This window comes from Podarcis gaigeae (genome assembly GCF_964106915.1).
Source record: "Podarcis gaigeae genome assembly, chromosome: 9".
Taxonomy (NCBI): Eukaryota; Metazoa; Chordata; class Lepidosauria; order Squamata; family Lacertidae; genus Podarcis; species Podarcis gaigeae.
In genome coordinates this window covers 7,323,675-7,341,337 of record NC_139685.1, presented here as the reverse complement: position 1 = coordinate 7,341,337, position 17,663 = coordinate 7,323,675, and the positions used below count along the sequence as shown (strand labels likewise).

The 17,663-nt window shown below is 43.4% G+C and overlaps 1 protein-coding gene across 1 annotated transcript in view; it reads left to right on the top strand.

Annotated features, from left to right (window-relative positions):
• Positions 1 to 12,281: 12,281 nt before the first annotated feature.
• TAPT1 (transmembrane anterior posterior transformation 1) overlaps positions 12,282 to 17,663 on the top strand; it is a 68,865-nt gene continuing 63,483 nt past the window's right edge. The window contains exon 1 of the mRNA XM_083698280.1: positions 12,282 to 12,312. Coding sequence (XP_083554406.1) covers positions 12,297 to 12,312 — 16 coding nt within the window. The 5' untranslated portion in view covers positions 12,282 to 12,296. The remainder of the gene's footprint in view (positions 12,313 to 17,663) is intronic.

The window sequence follows — 17,663 nt, the reverse complement described above, 5'->3', positions numbered from 1 at the left end:
GTATGGAGAGGTTTGATCTTCTTGCAGTCCATGGGACTCTCAAGAGTCTCCTCCAGCACCATAATTCAAAAGCATCAATTCTTCGGCAATCAGCCTTCTTTATGGTCCAGCTCTCACTTCCATACATCACTACTGGGAAAACCATAGCTTTAACTATACGAACCTTTGTTGGCAAGGTGATGTCTCTACTTCTCAAGATGCTGTCTAGGCCTGTCATTGCCCTTCTCCCAAGAAGCAGGCGTCTTTTAATTTCGTGGCTGCTGTCACCATCTGCAGTGATCATTGAGCCCAAGAAAGTAAAATCTCTCACTACCTCCATTTCTTCCCCTTCTATTTGCCAGGAGGTGATGGGACCAGTGGCCATGATCTTCGTTTTTTTGATGTTGAGCTTCAGGACATATTTTGCGCTCTCCTCTTTCACCCTCATTAAAAGGTTCTTTAATTCCTCCTCACTTTCTGCCATCAAGGTTGTGTCATCTGCATATCTGAGGTTGTTGATATTTCTTCCGGCAATCTTAATTCCGGCTAGGGATTCATCCAGCCCAGCCTTTCGCATGATGAATTCTGCATATAAGTTAAATAAGCAGGGAGACAAAATACAGCCTTGTCGTACTCCTTTCCCAATTTTGAACCAATCAGTTGTTCCATATCCAGTTCTAACTGTAGCTTCTTGTCCCACATAGAGATTTCTCAGGAGACAGATGAGGTGATCTGGCACTCCCATTTCTTTAAGAACTTGCCATAGTTTGCCGTGGTTGACACAGTCAAAAGCTTTTGCATAGTCAATGAAGCAGAAGTAGATGTCTTTCTGGAACTCTCTAGCTTTCTCCATAATCCAGCGCATGTTTGCAATTTGGTCTCTGGTTCCTCTGCCTCTTCTAAATCCAGCTTGCACTTCTGGGAGTTCTCGGTCCACATACTGCTTGAGCCTTCCTTGTAGAATTTTAAGCATAACCTTGCTAGCGTGTGAAATGAGTGCAATTGTGCGGTAGTTGGAGCATTCTTTGGCACTGCCCTTCTTTGGGATTGGGATGTAGACTGATCTTCTCCAATCCTCTGGCCACTGCTGAGTTTTCCAAACTTGCTGGCATATTGAGTGTAGCACCTTAACAGCATCATCTTTTAAAATTTTAAATAGTTCAGCTGGAATGCCATCACTTCCACTGGCCTTGTTATTTGCAGTGCTTTCTAAGGCCCATTTGACTTCACTTTCCAGGATGTCTGGCTCAAGCTCAGCAACCACACTACCTGGGGTATACGAGACATCCATATCTTTCTGGTATAATTCCTCTGTATATTCTTGCCACCTCTTCTTGATGTCTTCTGCTTCTGTTAGGTCCTTTCCACTTTTGTCCTTTATTGTGGAAATCTTTGTACGAAATGTTCCTTTCATATCTCCAATTTTCTTGAACAGATCTCTGGTTCTTCCCATTCTATTGCTTTCCTCTATTTCTTTGCATTGCTCGTTTAAGAAGGTCTTCTTGTCTCTCCTTGCTATTCTTTGGAAATCTGCATTCAATTTCCTGTATCTTTCACCATCTCCCTCGCATTTTGCTTGCCTTCTCTCCCCCGCTATTTGTAAGGCCTCATTGGACAGCCACTTTGCTTTCTTGCATTTCCTTTTCATTGGGATGGTTTTCGTTGCTGCCTCCTGTATAATGTTACGAGCCTCCATCCATAGTTCTTCAGGCATTTTGTCCACCAAATCTAAATCCTTAAACCTGTTCCTCACTTCCACTGTGTATTCATAAGGGATTTGACTTAGATTGTATCTTACCGGCCCAGTGGTTTTTCCTACTTTCTTCAGTTTAAGCTTGAATTTTGCTATAAGAAGCTGATGATCTGAGCCACAGTCAGCTCCAGGTCTTGTTTTTGCTGACTGTATAGAGCTTCTCCATCTTTGGCTGCAGAGAATATAATCAATCTGATTTCGATGCTGCCCATCTGGTGATGTCCATGTGTAGAGTCGTCTCTTGTGTTGCTGGAAAAGCGTGTTTGTGATGACCAGCTTGTTCTCTTGACAGAACTCTATTAGCCTTTGCCCTGCTTCGTTTTGATCTCCAAGGCCAAACTTGCCAGTTGTTCCTTTTATCTCTTGACTCCCTACTTTAGCATTCCAATCCCCTATAATGAGAAGAACATCCTTCTTTGGTGTCACTTCTATAAGGTCTTGTAAGTCTTCATAGAACTGGTCAATTTCAGTTTCTTCAGCACAAGTAGTTGGTGCATAAACTTGGATTACTGTGATGTTAAAAGGTCTGCCTTGGATTCGTATCGAGATCATTCTATCATTTTTGAGATTGCATCCCAGTACAGCTTTCACCACTCTTTTGTTGACTATGAGGGCCACTCCATTTCTTTTATGGGTTTCTTGCCCACAGTAGTAGATATGATGGTCATCCGAACTGAATTCACCCATTCCCGTCCATTTTAGTTCACTGATGCCCAGGATGTCAATATTTATTCTTGCCATCTCATTTTTGACCACCTCCAACTTACCCAGGTTCATGGTTCTTACATTCCAGGTTCCTATGCAATATTTTTCTTTACAGCATTGGACTTTCCTTTCGCTTCCAGGCATATCCGCAACTGAGCGTCCTTTCGGCTTTGGCCCAGCCGCTTCATCAGCTCTGGATCTACTTGTACTTGCCCTCCGCTCTTCCCCAGTAGCATGTTGGACGCCTTCCGACCTGAGGGGCTCATCTTCCAGCGTCATATCTTTTATATGCCTGTTGTCTTTGTCCATGGAGTTTTCTTGGCAGGGATACTGGAGTGGCTTGCCGGTTCCTCCTCCAGGTGGATCACGTTTGGTCAAAACTCTCCACTATGACCTGTTCATCTTGGGTGCCCTGCTCGGCATAGTTCATAGCTTCTCTGAGTTCTTCAAGCCCCTTCGCCACGGCAAGGCAGTGATCCATGAAGGGGGCTTCTAATATTACCTATACTTTATTTGCTCATTTTTGGGGTTTTATGCCCTTACACACCACGGATGATTCAACGCCCAGCCAAGCATAGCCGTGTCATTGTAAGAACCAACTACAGCACCCGCTTTCAAAACTCTTGGCGTTGCTGCTTTTAGCTAAGTTTTTAGCTAAACTCCATCGCTGTGGCTGAGCCCCAAGTCCTTTCTATCACAACTGAGCCCCAGGTTCTGTGGCTGTGTCCAAGCTTTTGTCCATTCTCATTAAATAAATACCATTTCCTTAAATATACTTGTTGTGGTACCCAGGCTCAATGAGAAGCCAATACAGATCACCTTCTCGCTGAATTGAATGCTCTTTGTATATTTTCCTTATTTTTAATCTGATTTGGGGGTTGCGTAATTGATTGTAGATGATGGAAACAACCATTGTGACAAGGTTTGGCAATTTGAAAATGGAACTGGGAAGCTTTCAAGGCCTTGCCATCGTATTTGACACAAAGGTAGGGCAACAAGAGTTAGTGCTTACAAATACCAAACACTCAGCCTAAGTGCTTCTTGCGTGGCCTGCCAGATGACAGGACAGCAGCAGATACATTCTACTACATCAGAACTCATCAGGAGAAATGTCCCTAGATTTCTGCTAATGTACAGAATAAAATTGGCAGAATAAAACTGGCCATATTAAAGTACAAATCTAAAGTGAAGAGATAAAATGTTTTGTAATCAAAATATCAAAATGATTCCTGCCAACCTAGCAGTTCGAAAGCATGTCAGAGTGCAAGTAGATAAATAGGTGCCGCTCTGGCGGGAAGGTAAACGGCGTTTCCATGCGCTGCTCTGGTTTTGCCAGAAGCAGCTTAGTCATGCTGGCCGCATGACCCGGAAGCTGTCTGCGGACAAACGCCGGCTCCCTCGGCCAGTAAAGCGAGATGAGCACCGCAACCCCAGAGTCGGCCACAACTGGACCTAATGGTCAGGGGTCCCTTTACCTTTACCTATCAAAATGATATATTGATTTATTCTTTATTTCGTAAAATAATTTTTTTTTTATCTAACTCTGCCTTCTGAAATCCCTTCCTCAGAAGTTTACAGCAAACAAAACAAAACATTTTTGTGGAGTTTGAGAAACATGTAAAGTGGTACCTCAGGTTACATATGCTTCAGGTTACAGACGCTTCAGGTTACAGACTCCGCTAATCCAGAAAGAGTACCTCAGGTTAAGAACTTTGCTTCAGGATGAGAACAGAAATCGTGCTCCGGCGGCGTGGCAGCAGCGGGAGGCCTCATTAGCTAAAGTGGTGCTTCAGGTTAAGAACAGTTTCAGGTTAAGAATGGACCTCCAGAACGAATTAAGTTCTTAACCTGAGGTACCACTGTATTCCTGCTTTACCCCTCCGATATTTTGCTTAGCCATGGTTTGGCTTAGTGTTTACGTATTCCCAAGGATGTGCTCTGTGGGGAACTGGCTTCAGGCACCCAGCCTGTTGGCACAGAAGAGGTTTTTAGGGTAGCATGTGTTGGGCACCGTACTTCAGGGGGTGCCACAGCAATAATGCAGAGCATGAGAAGCGTGGGGGGGCACCAAATGTTAGCATCAAACAGGGCACCTTTGAAATTTGAGAGCCCAAAGTCTGTCACTGGCTGACACACCGACTCTGCGTTACAAAGACATCGGCAAATGAGGCATGAAGGCTGACAACATCAACCGCACTGTGTGGGAATCCCTTGAAGGCAACTGCAGCACCTGGAGACAAATCAGTCAGGTTGGGCAACCATAAAGGTAAACGGTAAAGGGACCCCTGACCATTAGGTCCAGTCGTGGCCGACTCTGGGGTTGCGGCGCTCATCTCGCTTTACTGGCCGAGGGAGCCGGCGTTTGTCCGCAGACAGCTTCCGGGTCATGTGGCCAGCATGACTAAGCTGCTTCTGGCGAACCAGAGCAGCGCACAGAAACGCCATTTACCTTCCTGCCAGAGCGGTACCTATTTATCTACTTGCACTTTGACGTGCTTTTGAACTGCTAGGTTGGCAGAAGCAGGGACCGAGCAACAGGAGCTCACCCCGTCGCAGGGATTCGAACCGCCGACCTTCTGATTGGTAACCCCTAGGTTCTGTGGTTTAACCCACAGCGCAACCATAGCAGTGAGCAAAGGAAGGAATGACCTCTGGGATGTGTACAGAGAGAAGAAATGCCATGGTGCATCTGCAGCAGCACAACCAAACACCTTAATCTGCCCCAGCTGCAACAAAACATGTCTCTCCCATATCGGTCTCTACAGCCACAGCAGGCGCTGCAACTCTCCAACGGTTTGACTTCAACCCCAAAGGCACACTCCTCCGCTGTTTCCCCAGACTGACGGATGCCAACCAATATTCCATATGAGTCCATGTATTCTGTTTGGTGCTTCAGAACATTTAAAAGAGCAAATATGTTTCTTGATGCTTAAATATCAAGTTTACATGCCACTTTTCAACAAACAGGTACAGTGGTGCCTCGCAAGACGAGAAGAATCCGTTCTGCGAGTCTCTTCGTCTAGCGGTTTTTTCGTCTTGCGAAGCAAGCCCATTGACGGATTAGCGGATTACGGCTTTTAGCGGCTTATCGGCTTAGCAGATAAGCGGATAAGCGGCTTAGAAAAGGGGGGGGAGGAAAAAAACCCCGCAGGAACTCGCAAGACATTTATGTCTTGCTAAGCAAGCCCATAGGAAATTCGTTTTGCGAAGCACCTCCAAAACGGAAAACTCTTTCGTCTAGCGAGTTTTCCATCTTGTGAGGCATTCGTCTTGCGGGGCACCACTGTATGTGAAAAAGTTTATAAAGTTCTAAAAATAGTAACCCCACTGTCAATGAATTGTGTTCAATTTTTCTGGAAAGAATTATGTGGGAGGGAGAATAGTTCAGTCACTTTCTGCATCAGATATGGGGAATCTTTGGCCTTCCGGATGCCACCGAACTACAGTTCCCATCATCCCTGGCCCTGCTTTCCAGGCCTGAAGGGAGTTGTAGTTCAGCAACATGCTTTCTAATTATGACTATGGCCTTCACATCCACGGCCAAAACAACAAATGGAACAGGATCCGCTCCTTACCGTACATTTTTTAATTTGTGCTTTTAAAATCGGATTTGATGTTCATTATATATTTGTTTAAATTTTAGCACCCCACCTTTCTACCAAATCAAGGGCTGCAATATCAATCTGATTGCATTTTAATTAATAAATTGCTATACCCTTTAAAATTATATAAAGAAATCATGCCCAGTGCTTGTGAAAGCAGCTTCGTGGAAATTAGCCTAAGGTCTGTTTTTGCAACCAACCTGGCAAGGAAAGAGAGCAAAGAAAACATTGTTATCTCGCAGTCTTGTGACACAGGAGCTCACAGGTTTAGCAAAGATCATTAATAAAGATCATTGTACTGTTGGTTTCTGCTTCCTTCACTGAGCAGCGAAGTGCTTGTCACAAGACAATGTTTACATTCCACAGTCAAGTGCTGTTGGGTTTTCTCACGGGAAAGGAGACTGGATGTGATGTACACTGGTTTCCTGTTTTTCACTGTTCTTTGCAGTTCAGTGTGTTTCTCTCCGTGCTTTAGAGGAGAGAGGATGCCTTTCTCTGCTCCGGCAGAGGGAAGATGTTTTTCTGTAAATTACCAGCTTTGAAGTGTAAATAAAGTAATATAGAGCATGTTGGCACGTACTTTTCATCATTCCGCTGTGCACTGGACACTGCTTATCTCCAACATGTACTTCCAATAGCTGCAGGGTTTTTTTTCCATGGCAACATTTTTAAACCTCAGGTATGATATCACAGGGACACGGGTGGCACTGTGGGTTAAACCACAGAGCCTAGGACTTGCCGATCAGAAGGTCAGCGGTTCGAATCCCCACGATGGGATGAGCTCCCATTGCTCGGTCCCTGCTCCTGCCAACCTAGCAGTTCAAAAGCACGTCAAAGTGCAAGTAGATAAATAGGTACCACTCCAGTGGGAAGGTAAACGGCATTTCCATGTTGCTCTGCTTCGCCAGAAGCGGCTTAGTCCTGCTGGCCACATGACCCGGAAGCTGTACGCCATCTCCCTTGGCCAATAAAGCGAGATGAGCGCCGCAGCCCCAGAGTCGTCTTCGACTGGACCTAATGGTCAGGGGTCCCTTTACCTTTACCTTTATGATATCACAAGCTGACCTCACCAAAATTTGTGTTGCTGCAAAACTATTAAAGTGAAAGGAAAGTTATCCTTTACTCACATTGGAACCAGCTAGGGTGGCAAATTCTCTATGGAAGATGAAGCACTATTTGAACTGTGGTGAACGATGAGGATCGCAGGGCTTAGAAAAAGAACCTTTACACCAGGGGTTGGCAAGGTTTACCTCACCTGGGCCGGTTTACTCCAGTGGAGATCCCTCCGTGGACTGGATCCCCCGCCCCGCCCCACGCAATTTCCAGACCTGCGTCTGCGCAAACACGATTTCCGGTGCCACGGAAGTGAGTCCCTGTGCCGTGCTGTGCCAGTTTAGCACAGCGCGCAGGGACTCGCCAGGCAGGCGGCTCGGTTCGGGGGCAGCTCAGGGGCCGGTTAAATGACCCCCGTGGGCCGCTTGTGGCCCATGGGCCTTAGGTTGCTGACCCCTGCTTTACACTATATCTGTTATGTACTGAAGTTCTCACCCTGGGCCAGCAGGGGGTTACTGTAGATAGTTTTCACTCAGGACCACACATGCAAATAAGGGATTGAAAGTGACGTTCAGTGATTGGATAGTTACAGAAAATGGTTACTGTTGCGTTCTAGTGGAGCTCTATATAAGCAGGCTGGCTGAACCCTTCAGTTCTGTTGAATAAACAAGAGCTGTTTGAAGAATTGCTGTGTCATCTGATATGTTCAACCACAACTTAACAATATCAATGTAGGGCCAAAGTGAGGCTGCCATGTTTGTTATTTGTGAGACTGCCCCATAATTTTTACACCAAAACGCGAAGGGAAAGGGGACCTTCCCAAACTTACCACTGCTCATTCTTCTGCCTTTCTTCCCAACTTTATCTACTTTTGGTTTCAGACTTAAGCTGAGACAAAAGTGCTTGAGTAAGAACATGGAGGCAATGTGGCGCAGGGGATGTTGAGCTGTACATGCCTTTGTTATTAATAGTGGACCCCTTCCCTGACTTTATAGTGTTACACACACACACACACACACACACACACACACACACCAATCTCTGCTGAGTGGTGGCAAGAGATTCAAGGGGTCTTGGCACTTTAACCAGGGTTTATGTTGCTTGGGAATGAGGCCCAGCAGAGACAAGAATAAGAAACATGGTTTCAGAGTATTGCGGAAGAACGATGTCAATCCACATTTGATGATCTCCTTCTATGGGTCAATAATAATAATAATAATAATAATTTATTATTTATACCCCGCCCATCTGGCTGAGTTTTCCCCAGCCACTCTGGGCGGCTCCCAATCAGTGTTAAAAACCGTACAGCATTACATATTAAAAACTTCCCTGAACAGGGAAGTCAACAATAGAAAGTGTCCTTTCATACTGCATCACGGTGTGGTACTCTGGTTTGACATCATCTGATAGGAAGTGCCTACAGAGGGTGGTGAATACAGCACAAGATATTATGGGCTGTCCCGTGAATCTGCTGGATGAAATAGCGGAAGAACGTTGCCTCAGGAGAGTGAGGGAAATTCTCAGGGACGGCTGGCACTTTCTTGATCTCCTGCCCTCAGGCAAAAGATACAGAAGCATGATTAGTCACACCAACAGGGTAAAGAACAGCTTCTATCTGTGGGCTGTTAGGCTGCTGAATGAAAAGATAACAACAGGGTAACTGACTTTTGGGTTTGGTGGGTGTGCGTCAGTAAACGGGGGGAATTAAGACTAAGAGAGCTGAGTGGTGGGTGCTCGTGTAATCTCACTGTATACAAGTTGTACAAGTGACAATAAAATATTTCGATTTCAATTTTACACAGATTGACACCTGAGCTTTGATGGAGGGAGTGCAGTATTACACCTCCAAGAGTGTCTCTCGTCATTCCTCTCAAAGCTTCAGCCAGCTTTCTATGTGATTTAACAAGAATCCCCTCCCCTAATGAGTCAGAAATTAAGGACTTAAGCTGTGGATTTAAGGCTGTTTGGAGATAAACTTTCAGTCCAAAGCAATGTTTCAAGATGAAGCTGGAAAGCTAAGAGTTTTGGAATGACGCAGGTAAAAATGCCGTCGCCATTTTGGGAGGCATTGTTGGAGCTCTTGGGTCTGGGAGGAGAAAGAGAGAAATAGAGTTGTTTACATATCGTGGATCAACTCCTCGGTGGGACTTAAGAGCGACAAATGCCAAAATTTACGATGGAAAGAGTGATGTTATCTACGAAGGAGATATATGGAAACCATCTGGACTTAGTGGAGGAACGGGAAATCCACACAGGATTATTATACTTGCTATCGGCTTAAGGAGACTAACAGAAGAGATCGTAAAGGAAAAAGAGAAATTATATGAACAAGATATGATGTGGAAACACCAAGATAAGACTGGATAGAATTATGAATTTTGTTTGGACTGATTGGGACTGATTTGGACATTAACGCAGTAATAAGAAGATGATCTGAATCCCCCTTTGGATTTTGAAGTATGGGTTCCCCCAACAAAATTTAAAAATTTGGCTTTGTAATTTGGAATTTATGTGATGTGATTTAATTTGATGTGATTGGCTAGTTAATTAAAATTATTTTTAAAAAAAAAAAAGCTTCAGCCAGCTTGGGTCCAAAGCAGTGGACAGCTGTGGTCCCAAGTCTCTCAGTGCAGCCTCCTCCGGCCAGCGTCACATGGCGTTCTGCCCTTCCTTTCTTCTTCTCCCAAACCTCAGTTTTTAAAAGGATACTTTTCTTCCTGTGGTGACCCTGTGACCCTGGCAACCTCCCCCTCTCAATTCTTCAATTGTCTTTTGCTAACTAACACAAGTTACCCCACCCTCTCCTTGCCTGATGCTGACTGTTTCATCTTTTGCCAGGGCATTGATGCTGCCATCTCTGGTCTCTAATAATAATAATAATAATAATAATAATAATAATAATAATAATAATTTATTTATTTATACCCTACCCTTCCTGCTTCAAAAACCGGGCTCAGGGCGGCTAACAACAAATTTAAAACACTTAATTGTAAAATCAGCATAAAATACAGTATAAAAACATGAATAACAATAAAATCCAAAATTCAGAAATCAGTTTAAGGGAAATAAGTATTAGAAAATCCCCAGGGCTAGCTGGCTGAATTGGTCCTACTTGGGCCAGCGAGGAGGCCAGGGGAGAATTAGCTGTGGGGTCTCAGAGCGGGTGATCTTCATAAAAGGGGAGGGGGAGGGAAGAGAAGAGAAGAGAAGGGAAATAAAAGATCAGGCTGAATTCAAATTAAAGGCCAGGAGAAATAGCTCTGTCTACAGGCCTGGCGGAAGGAGGTTAAATCCTGAAGGGCTCTAGTCTCATGGGACAGAGCATTCCACCAGGTCGGAGCCATCACTGAGAAGACCCTGGCCCTGGTGGAGGATAGTCTGACTTCCTTAGGGTCTGGGACCTCTAAACTAAGCCAAACTCCTAAGGAAATTCATAAGAAATCACATCCTTGTATCAGTCTTCTCAGTTCCAATGGCATTTAGGACCCAGGGAAGTGAGGCGTAAGGGGAGGGGTGAGTGAACCCACCAAAATCCCCAAGTTGTACAGTCACATCCACAGGGACTTCGCAAGGAGTCGTAACCGGTGATATCCTGCCCCAAGAGTGTCAGACAGATAGCCATCTCAATCACAATGCCTACCCATCCCATGGTGGGATGAAGCCTGGGCAAGACAAAGAGGTGTACAGACGTACCTTGGAAGTCAAACGGAATCTGTTCCGGAAGTCCGACTTCCAAAACGTTCGAAAACCAAATTGCGGCTTCTGATTGGAAGCTCCTGCAGCCAATCAGAAGCCACGGAAGCCCTGCCGGACGTTTGGGTTCCAAAAGAATGTTTGCAAACTGAAACAATCACTTCCGGGTTTGCGGTGTTCGGGAGCCAAAACGTCCGAGTTCCAGGGTGTCTGGGATCCAAGGTACGACTGTATTTGACTTGACTCAGGGACCAGGGAACTGCAAATGCTTTCATTTGTACTGTGATAGGGTATGTGTGAAAGACTACACAGTGGTACCTCTGGATGCGAACGGGATCCGTTCCAGAGGCCCGTTCACATCCTGAAGCGAACGCAACCCGCATCCGCACATCTGCGTGTGTGCGGGTCATGATTCACCGCTTCTGCGCATGCGTGTGACGTCATTTTGACCGTCTGCACATGTGTGAGCGGCGAAACCCAGAACTAACACGCTCCATTACTTCCAGGTCGCCGCAGAGCACAACCCGAAAATACTTATTCCGAAGCTACTTCAACCCGAGGTATGACTGTATTTGAGTGACAGTGGCATGCCTGGATCTCAGGTTCTACCTGAGACCACACCTTTTCTGTGACGTCTCTATGATGTCTTGATGATGCTTCTGAAAATGTATTAAACTTTGGAAAACTTTAAAATACTGTTGTAACCATTGTTCAGGGCTTCTGGCTGCTTCGTTCTTTGTGGCAGTGGGAAGTCTTGTTGCAACAATAAAGATCAGACCCACAAGCTGCTGTTTTGCTTCTATCTCCCGGCTGAAGTGTCCTGCTTGTGACCCCCGACCTGAACCTATGGGAGACAAGAATAGGCAATTGTGGGGTGCTCCAATGACTCCCTTATATAGTCCAAACCCCACATTTACTAATTTTAGAAATTGTGGGGGGGAAACCTGGCACCTGGGGATTTTAGGGGATCCTTGCCCCCTCAAACCCATTACAATATACAGTGGTACCTCGGGTTACATACGCTTAAGGTTACAGTTACAGCCTCCGCTAACCCAGAAATAGTGCTTCAGGTTAAGAACTTTGCTTCAGGATGAGAACAGAAATCGTGCTCTGGTGGCACGGCGGCAGCAGGGGGCCGCATTAGCTAAAGTGGTGCTTCAGGTTAAGAACAGTTTCAGGTTAAGAACGGACCTCCAGAACGAATTAAGTACTTAACCCGAGGTACCACTGTATGTGAATGGAACTGGCAAAACTATAACTTGTGCAGAGATGTAATATGCAGTCTTCGCTGAACACAAGTAATTCTGCTACATCTCTGAGTCGGGGACAAAGGATCCGTTCTCTTTAGAAGCTTGTTGCAAAGGGCAAGGCCAAAGCAATTTGTTTCCATTTTCCAGAAGGGCAGCTGTGTTACTCTCCTGCAACAAAACCTCTAAGAGTCTTGTGGCACCTCAAAGACTCACTCTTTTATTACGGCATAAGCTTCTGTAGAGTACAGTCCACTTCAACAGATGTTTCCTGTGTTAAGTGAGTACTTTGGGCTCGCCGGAGACTTTAATTCAATTAATTTATTTCTCATGAACCCCTGCTGTGCCCTGGCATAGAACTCTATGGATTATAGACAAAGTGCAATAAGTAGTTCATCCATTTACAAACTTTTTCAGTGAATACTAATTGGAGCTCTTTTATTAAATTAACCAAATGTTTCTCTCTGCTCTTTTATTAGGAAATACTGGGCTTGGTGTGTTTCCAGATAACTCCATCCATCTTGTTTCACTTTAAATAAGAAAGGAACAGCATGTCGTATTTGTTCTGAGATCCCTGTTAGAGAAAAGGGACACATGAAGGGGAAGAGGGAGGGAGATCTCTCTCCCTTTTTTCTTAAAAACAAAGTAAAGCCAAAGAAGGGATGATTTGGAGCGAAGGAGGGCTATTTTCCCAATCTTACTTTTATTCTGAAGCACTTGCTTCAGAGCAGGATTTAAAGTGAAGAAAAAAGCATGGGGAATGGGTGAAAAAAACCCAAAGCCTTATTCAATGCTAATAATATCAGGAACAATGACAATGAATTTTCCACATCATATCTAATTTGCAGTTATAATGAATGCACACGGTATGGGATAACCAGCCTCACATAACCAACATGCTGAAGTCTAATGCATGAAGGGGTTAATACTATAGAGTAAGCTGTCCTGCCAGGCTTAGCTATGTCACTTCCTTTTCCTTGGGAGGAAATAGGTAATCAAGCCTATTATTATCCCCGCCGCAGTCTACCTACGAAGCTCAGTATGAAAAGGGTTTGAACTCACTTACATGGTTCTCAGTAGCCATTTTTGAGTTCCTTAACCAATAATTCAGGAACTTGCACAACTTTGTAATTCAGCTAAGTTTTACTGCCTGTGCAATTTTCTGGCTGATGTATGGAAAAGCTCATGAATCTGATCTTTGAAGAGTTTGTAAGTAAACCAGTTTTTAACTTACCAAACGTGTGGTCTTTTCCTATGCCGGGGGGAAGATGGAAACTTTTGAAAGAAACTTTTAAGGGAACTTTGGAAAGAAACATTTAAGGGAACTTTTAAGGGAACACCCTCCTTTCAGATGTGAAGGAAATAAACAGCTATCCTATCTTTAAAAGACATCTGAAGGCAGCCCTGTTTAGGGAAGTTTTTAATATTTAACGCTGTATTGTTTGGGAGCTGCCCAGAGTGGCTGGGAAAACTCAGCCAGATTTGCGGGCTATAAATAAATTATTTATTATTATTATTATTATTATTATTATTATTATTATTATTATTATTATTAAATTATTTATTATTATTATTATTATTATTATTATTATTATTTATATAACATTTTGGAATTCACTTGAAGCGACACGTTTTAAAGGTCTACTAGCCTATATTACCATGCTTTGCTGCGTGTTCTGTGATTTTAAATCTTTGCTGGGGTTCTCTCATGCAGGTCAAAATGTGTTTGAGTTAAAAAGGTCCAAACTTGGTTCTTGGCATCCAAGAATTCTCCCCTTTCTGTCTCTCTTTGCACCAACACAAATAATAAGGCAATAGGATGATGAAATATACTCAGAGTCGAGAGTAGATTTCATGCTCTTTATTCAGCTCATAGTGGTGAGGAGGGAATGAAAGTTCCCCCACAGTATCTGCTTTATATACATTATTTACACAATGGGCTGCATGTGATTGGCTAATTCTGGAATTCTCCTGTAGGCCAATCAGGTTGTGGATTCACTTCCATCTGGAGCTGGATTGGGTGGTTCCTGCAGACCAATCAGACTGCTGCATTCTGAATCCTATTGTTCTAGGACCAATCAGACTGCTGCATTTTGGATCCTATTCAACTCAGTACATTACAGATGAAGAGGAAGGAGAGGCAGAAAGGGGGATGAGTCGAGGTTCAGATAACACATTAGGGTTCTAGGGGGGACAGTCCAAAACAAATAACAATCACAATAAAAGTCCTCTGAGGGTGCTGAAGCTACCCAGAGGGCTTCTGCTGACCTTAGCACCAGCGATGGTCTGTAGGGAAGGTGGCAAAGTATGCAGCTTGAATTTGGGCCTGGAATGATGAGATCAGATCAGACACAGGCTCCTCTGGGGGCCTTGGCAGACGAGTACAGAATGACTTCCCTGGCATTGGACCCCCATCATTTTTTGAGTGTGCATCTTTTTTTGGAGTGGGATGTGGGTGGTGCTGTGGGTTAAACCACAGAGCCTAGGACTTGCCGATCAGAAGGTCGGCAGTTCGAATCCCTGCGATGGGGTGAGCTCCCGTTGCTCGGCCCCTGCTCCTGCCAACCTAGCAGTTTGTTTTTTTAAAATATTTTTTATTGCTTTTTAGAGATACAGAAATACAGAAAAAAGAATAAAGAGTGGTTATAAGAAAATAGAGTAGAAGAATAACAGATTTCCATATTCTTTTTCCATCCAATCTATAGGACTTCCCCACATCCTCCGAACCCTGCGTTCCCTGTCTTATAAGGCATCAGCAATTTGTTAACTTATTTCAAAACTTATTGTAACTTCCATTTTATCATGTTCCCTAATTTCAATTTTACTGTAACCCAATTCTTATATGCTTTGTATTAAACACAATAAAGTTGTTTCATTATTTTACCTCTAAATTCTTGTGTCTTAATTTTCATTTCATTAACTTACATTTGCTGAAGCTAGAATTTCCTGAAAGGTGCATTTTTTAACATTCATACAGCTTATAGTGTTTTTTCAAATAGTCCTTAAACTTTTCCCAGTCCTCCTCAATTGTTTCTTCTCCCACGTCTCGGATTCTGCCAGTCATTTCAGCCAATTCCATATAGTCCATCAACTGTGATTGCCATTCCTCCAGCGTGGGTAAAACTTGTGTCTTCCAATATTTTGCGATCAGGATCCTTGCTGCTGTGGTAGCATACATGAAAAAGGTTCTGTCCTTCTTAAGCACTCTCTGGTCCACCATGCCCAGAAGGAAGGCCTCTGGTTTCTTAGGTAAGGTAAATCTCAGTACCTTTTTTAGTTCATTATGGATCATTTCCCAGAAGGCCTTCACTTTCGGGCAGGTCCACCAGAGATGAAAGAATGTCCCTTCCGCCTCTCCACATTTCCAACATTTGTTGTCAGACAGATGATATATCTTAGCTAGCTTGACTGGGGTCATGTACCACCGGTATACCATTTTCATAATATTTTCCTTCAAGGCAGTGCATGCCGTAAATTTCAAACCGGTGTTCCATAACCTTTCCCAGTCTACAAACATAATGTTATGCCCTACATCCTGAGCCCATTTTATCATAGCGGATTTGACTGTCTCGTCCTGTGTATTCCACTTAAGCAGCAAGTTATACATTCTCGAAAGTAGTTTACTTTTTGGCTCTAACAGTTCAGTCTCTAGTTTCGATTTTTCCACCTGGAATCCAACTTTTTTATCTATTTTAAATACCTCTTGAATTTGCGCATAGTGCAGCCAGTCTCGTACCTTAGTTTTCAATTTCTCCAAACTTAGCAACCTCCAATTGTCTCCAATTTTTTCAATTATTTCCCAATATTTAGGCCAATGGGCCTCCATGTTAAGTCTCTTACGTGCCTTGGCCTCCACCGGTGAGAGCCACCTCGGAGTCTTACTCTCCAATAAGTCTTTGTATTTTATCCAGACCCTCCAAATTGCTCTTCTGACAATATGGTTTTTAAACAATTTGTGCACTTTAACCTTGTCATACCACAAATATGCATGCCACCCAAACGCATTGTCAAACCCTTCCAGATCTAGGACATCAGTGTTCTCCAATAAAATCCAATCTTTCAACCAGCAGAAGGCTGCAGATTCATAATATAGCCTCAAGTCTGGCAGGGCAAATCCCCCTCTTTCTTTCGCATCAGTTAATATTTTAAACTTTATTCGGGGCTTTTTGCCCTGCCAAACAAACTTAGAAATATCCTTCTGCCACTTTCCAAAACATTCCACCTTGTCCACGATCTGTAGGGCCTGAAACAAAAATAACATTTTCAGCAATACATTCATCTTTACAGCAGCTATTCGGCCTAACAAGGAAAGTTTCAATCTTGACCATGTTTCCAAGTCTCTTTTGATTTCTAACCAACATTTCTCATAGTTATCTTTAAACAAATTCAAATTTTTGGAGGTCAGGTACACCCCTAGGTATTTTACTTTTTTAACCACATTCAACTCCGTTTCTTTAGAGAACTCATCTGTTTCTGTAACTGTCAAATTTTTTGCTAAAACCTTGGTTTTTTGCTTATTTAACTTAAACCCCGCCACCCGACCAAAATCAGAAATTAATTCTAACACTCTTTTAGTGCTGGAGACTGGTTCCTGAAGTGTTAATACCAAGTCATCTGCAAATGCTTTCAATTTATATTGTTTCACTCCGACCTCAATTCCCTGAACCAACCGGTCCTTTCTAATCATGTTTAGCAACACCTCCAGAACTGAGATGAACAATAGGGGGGATAGAGGGCACCCCTGACGTGTCCCTTTTTCAATTTTAAACCCCTCTGTCACCACATTGTTTACTATCAATTTAGCTTTTTGTTCTGTATAGATTGCTTCTATACCATTTTCGAACCCCCGCCCCACTCCCATCCCTTCCAAATTTTTCTTCATAAACATCCAAGAAATATTATCAAAGGCCTTCTCTGCATCAACAAAAATCAAAACCGCTCTGGTATTAAGATTTGTTTGTAGAAGTTCCAAAATGTCAATAATGTTTCTTGTGTTATCAAACAAATGCCTACCAGGGAGAAAGCCGGCCTGGTCCTTATGAATCACTTCATTTAGTACTTTTTTAAGTCTACTTGCCAGAATATCGGCAAAAATTTTATAATCCACATTTAGGAGTGAAATGGGGCGGTAATTCTTAAGTTGGGTCTTTTCAGTTTCTAATTTAGGTATCAATGTGATGAAAGCTTCTTTCCACGTTTCCGGTGCCTTCCTTCCCTCCATTATCTGGTTACAAACCTCCATCAAAGGTTGTATCAAATAGTCCTTTAAAACTTTATAATATTTGGAGGTTAAGCCGTCAGGACCTGGGGACTTGCCAAGTTGAAGATTTTGAATGGCACTTTCAATTTCTTGCTGTGCAATGTTACAGTTCAGGTTTGTTCTCATTTCCAGGGGTATATTTTGTAATCCATTAGTTTTAAGAAATTGATCTACCTCTGAAGCTTTTTGCGGCCCTTGTGAATAGAGTTCTTTGAAGTACCTCTGGAAGCACTTTCTGATTTCCTCGGGTTTCTGAACCATTCTCCCTTCAATCTCTAGATTTGTAACTGTGTTAAGCTTTTGTCTCTTTTTCAACTGCCAGGCTAGCAGTTTCCCACACTTATTCGCCGATTCGAAGGATCTTTGTTTCA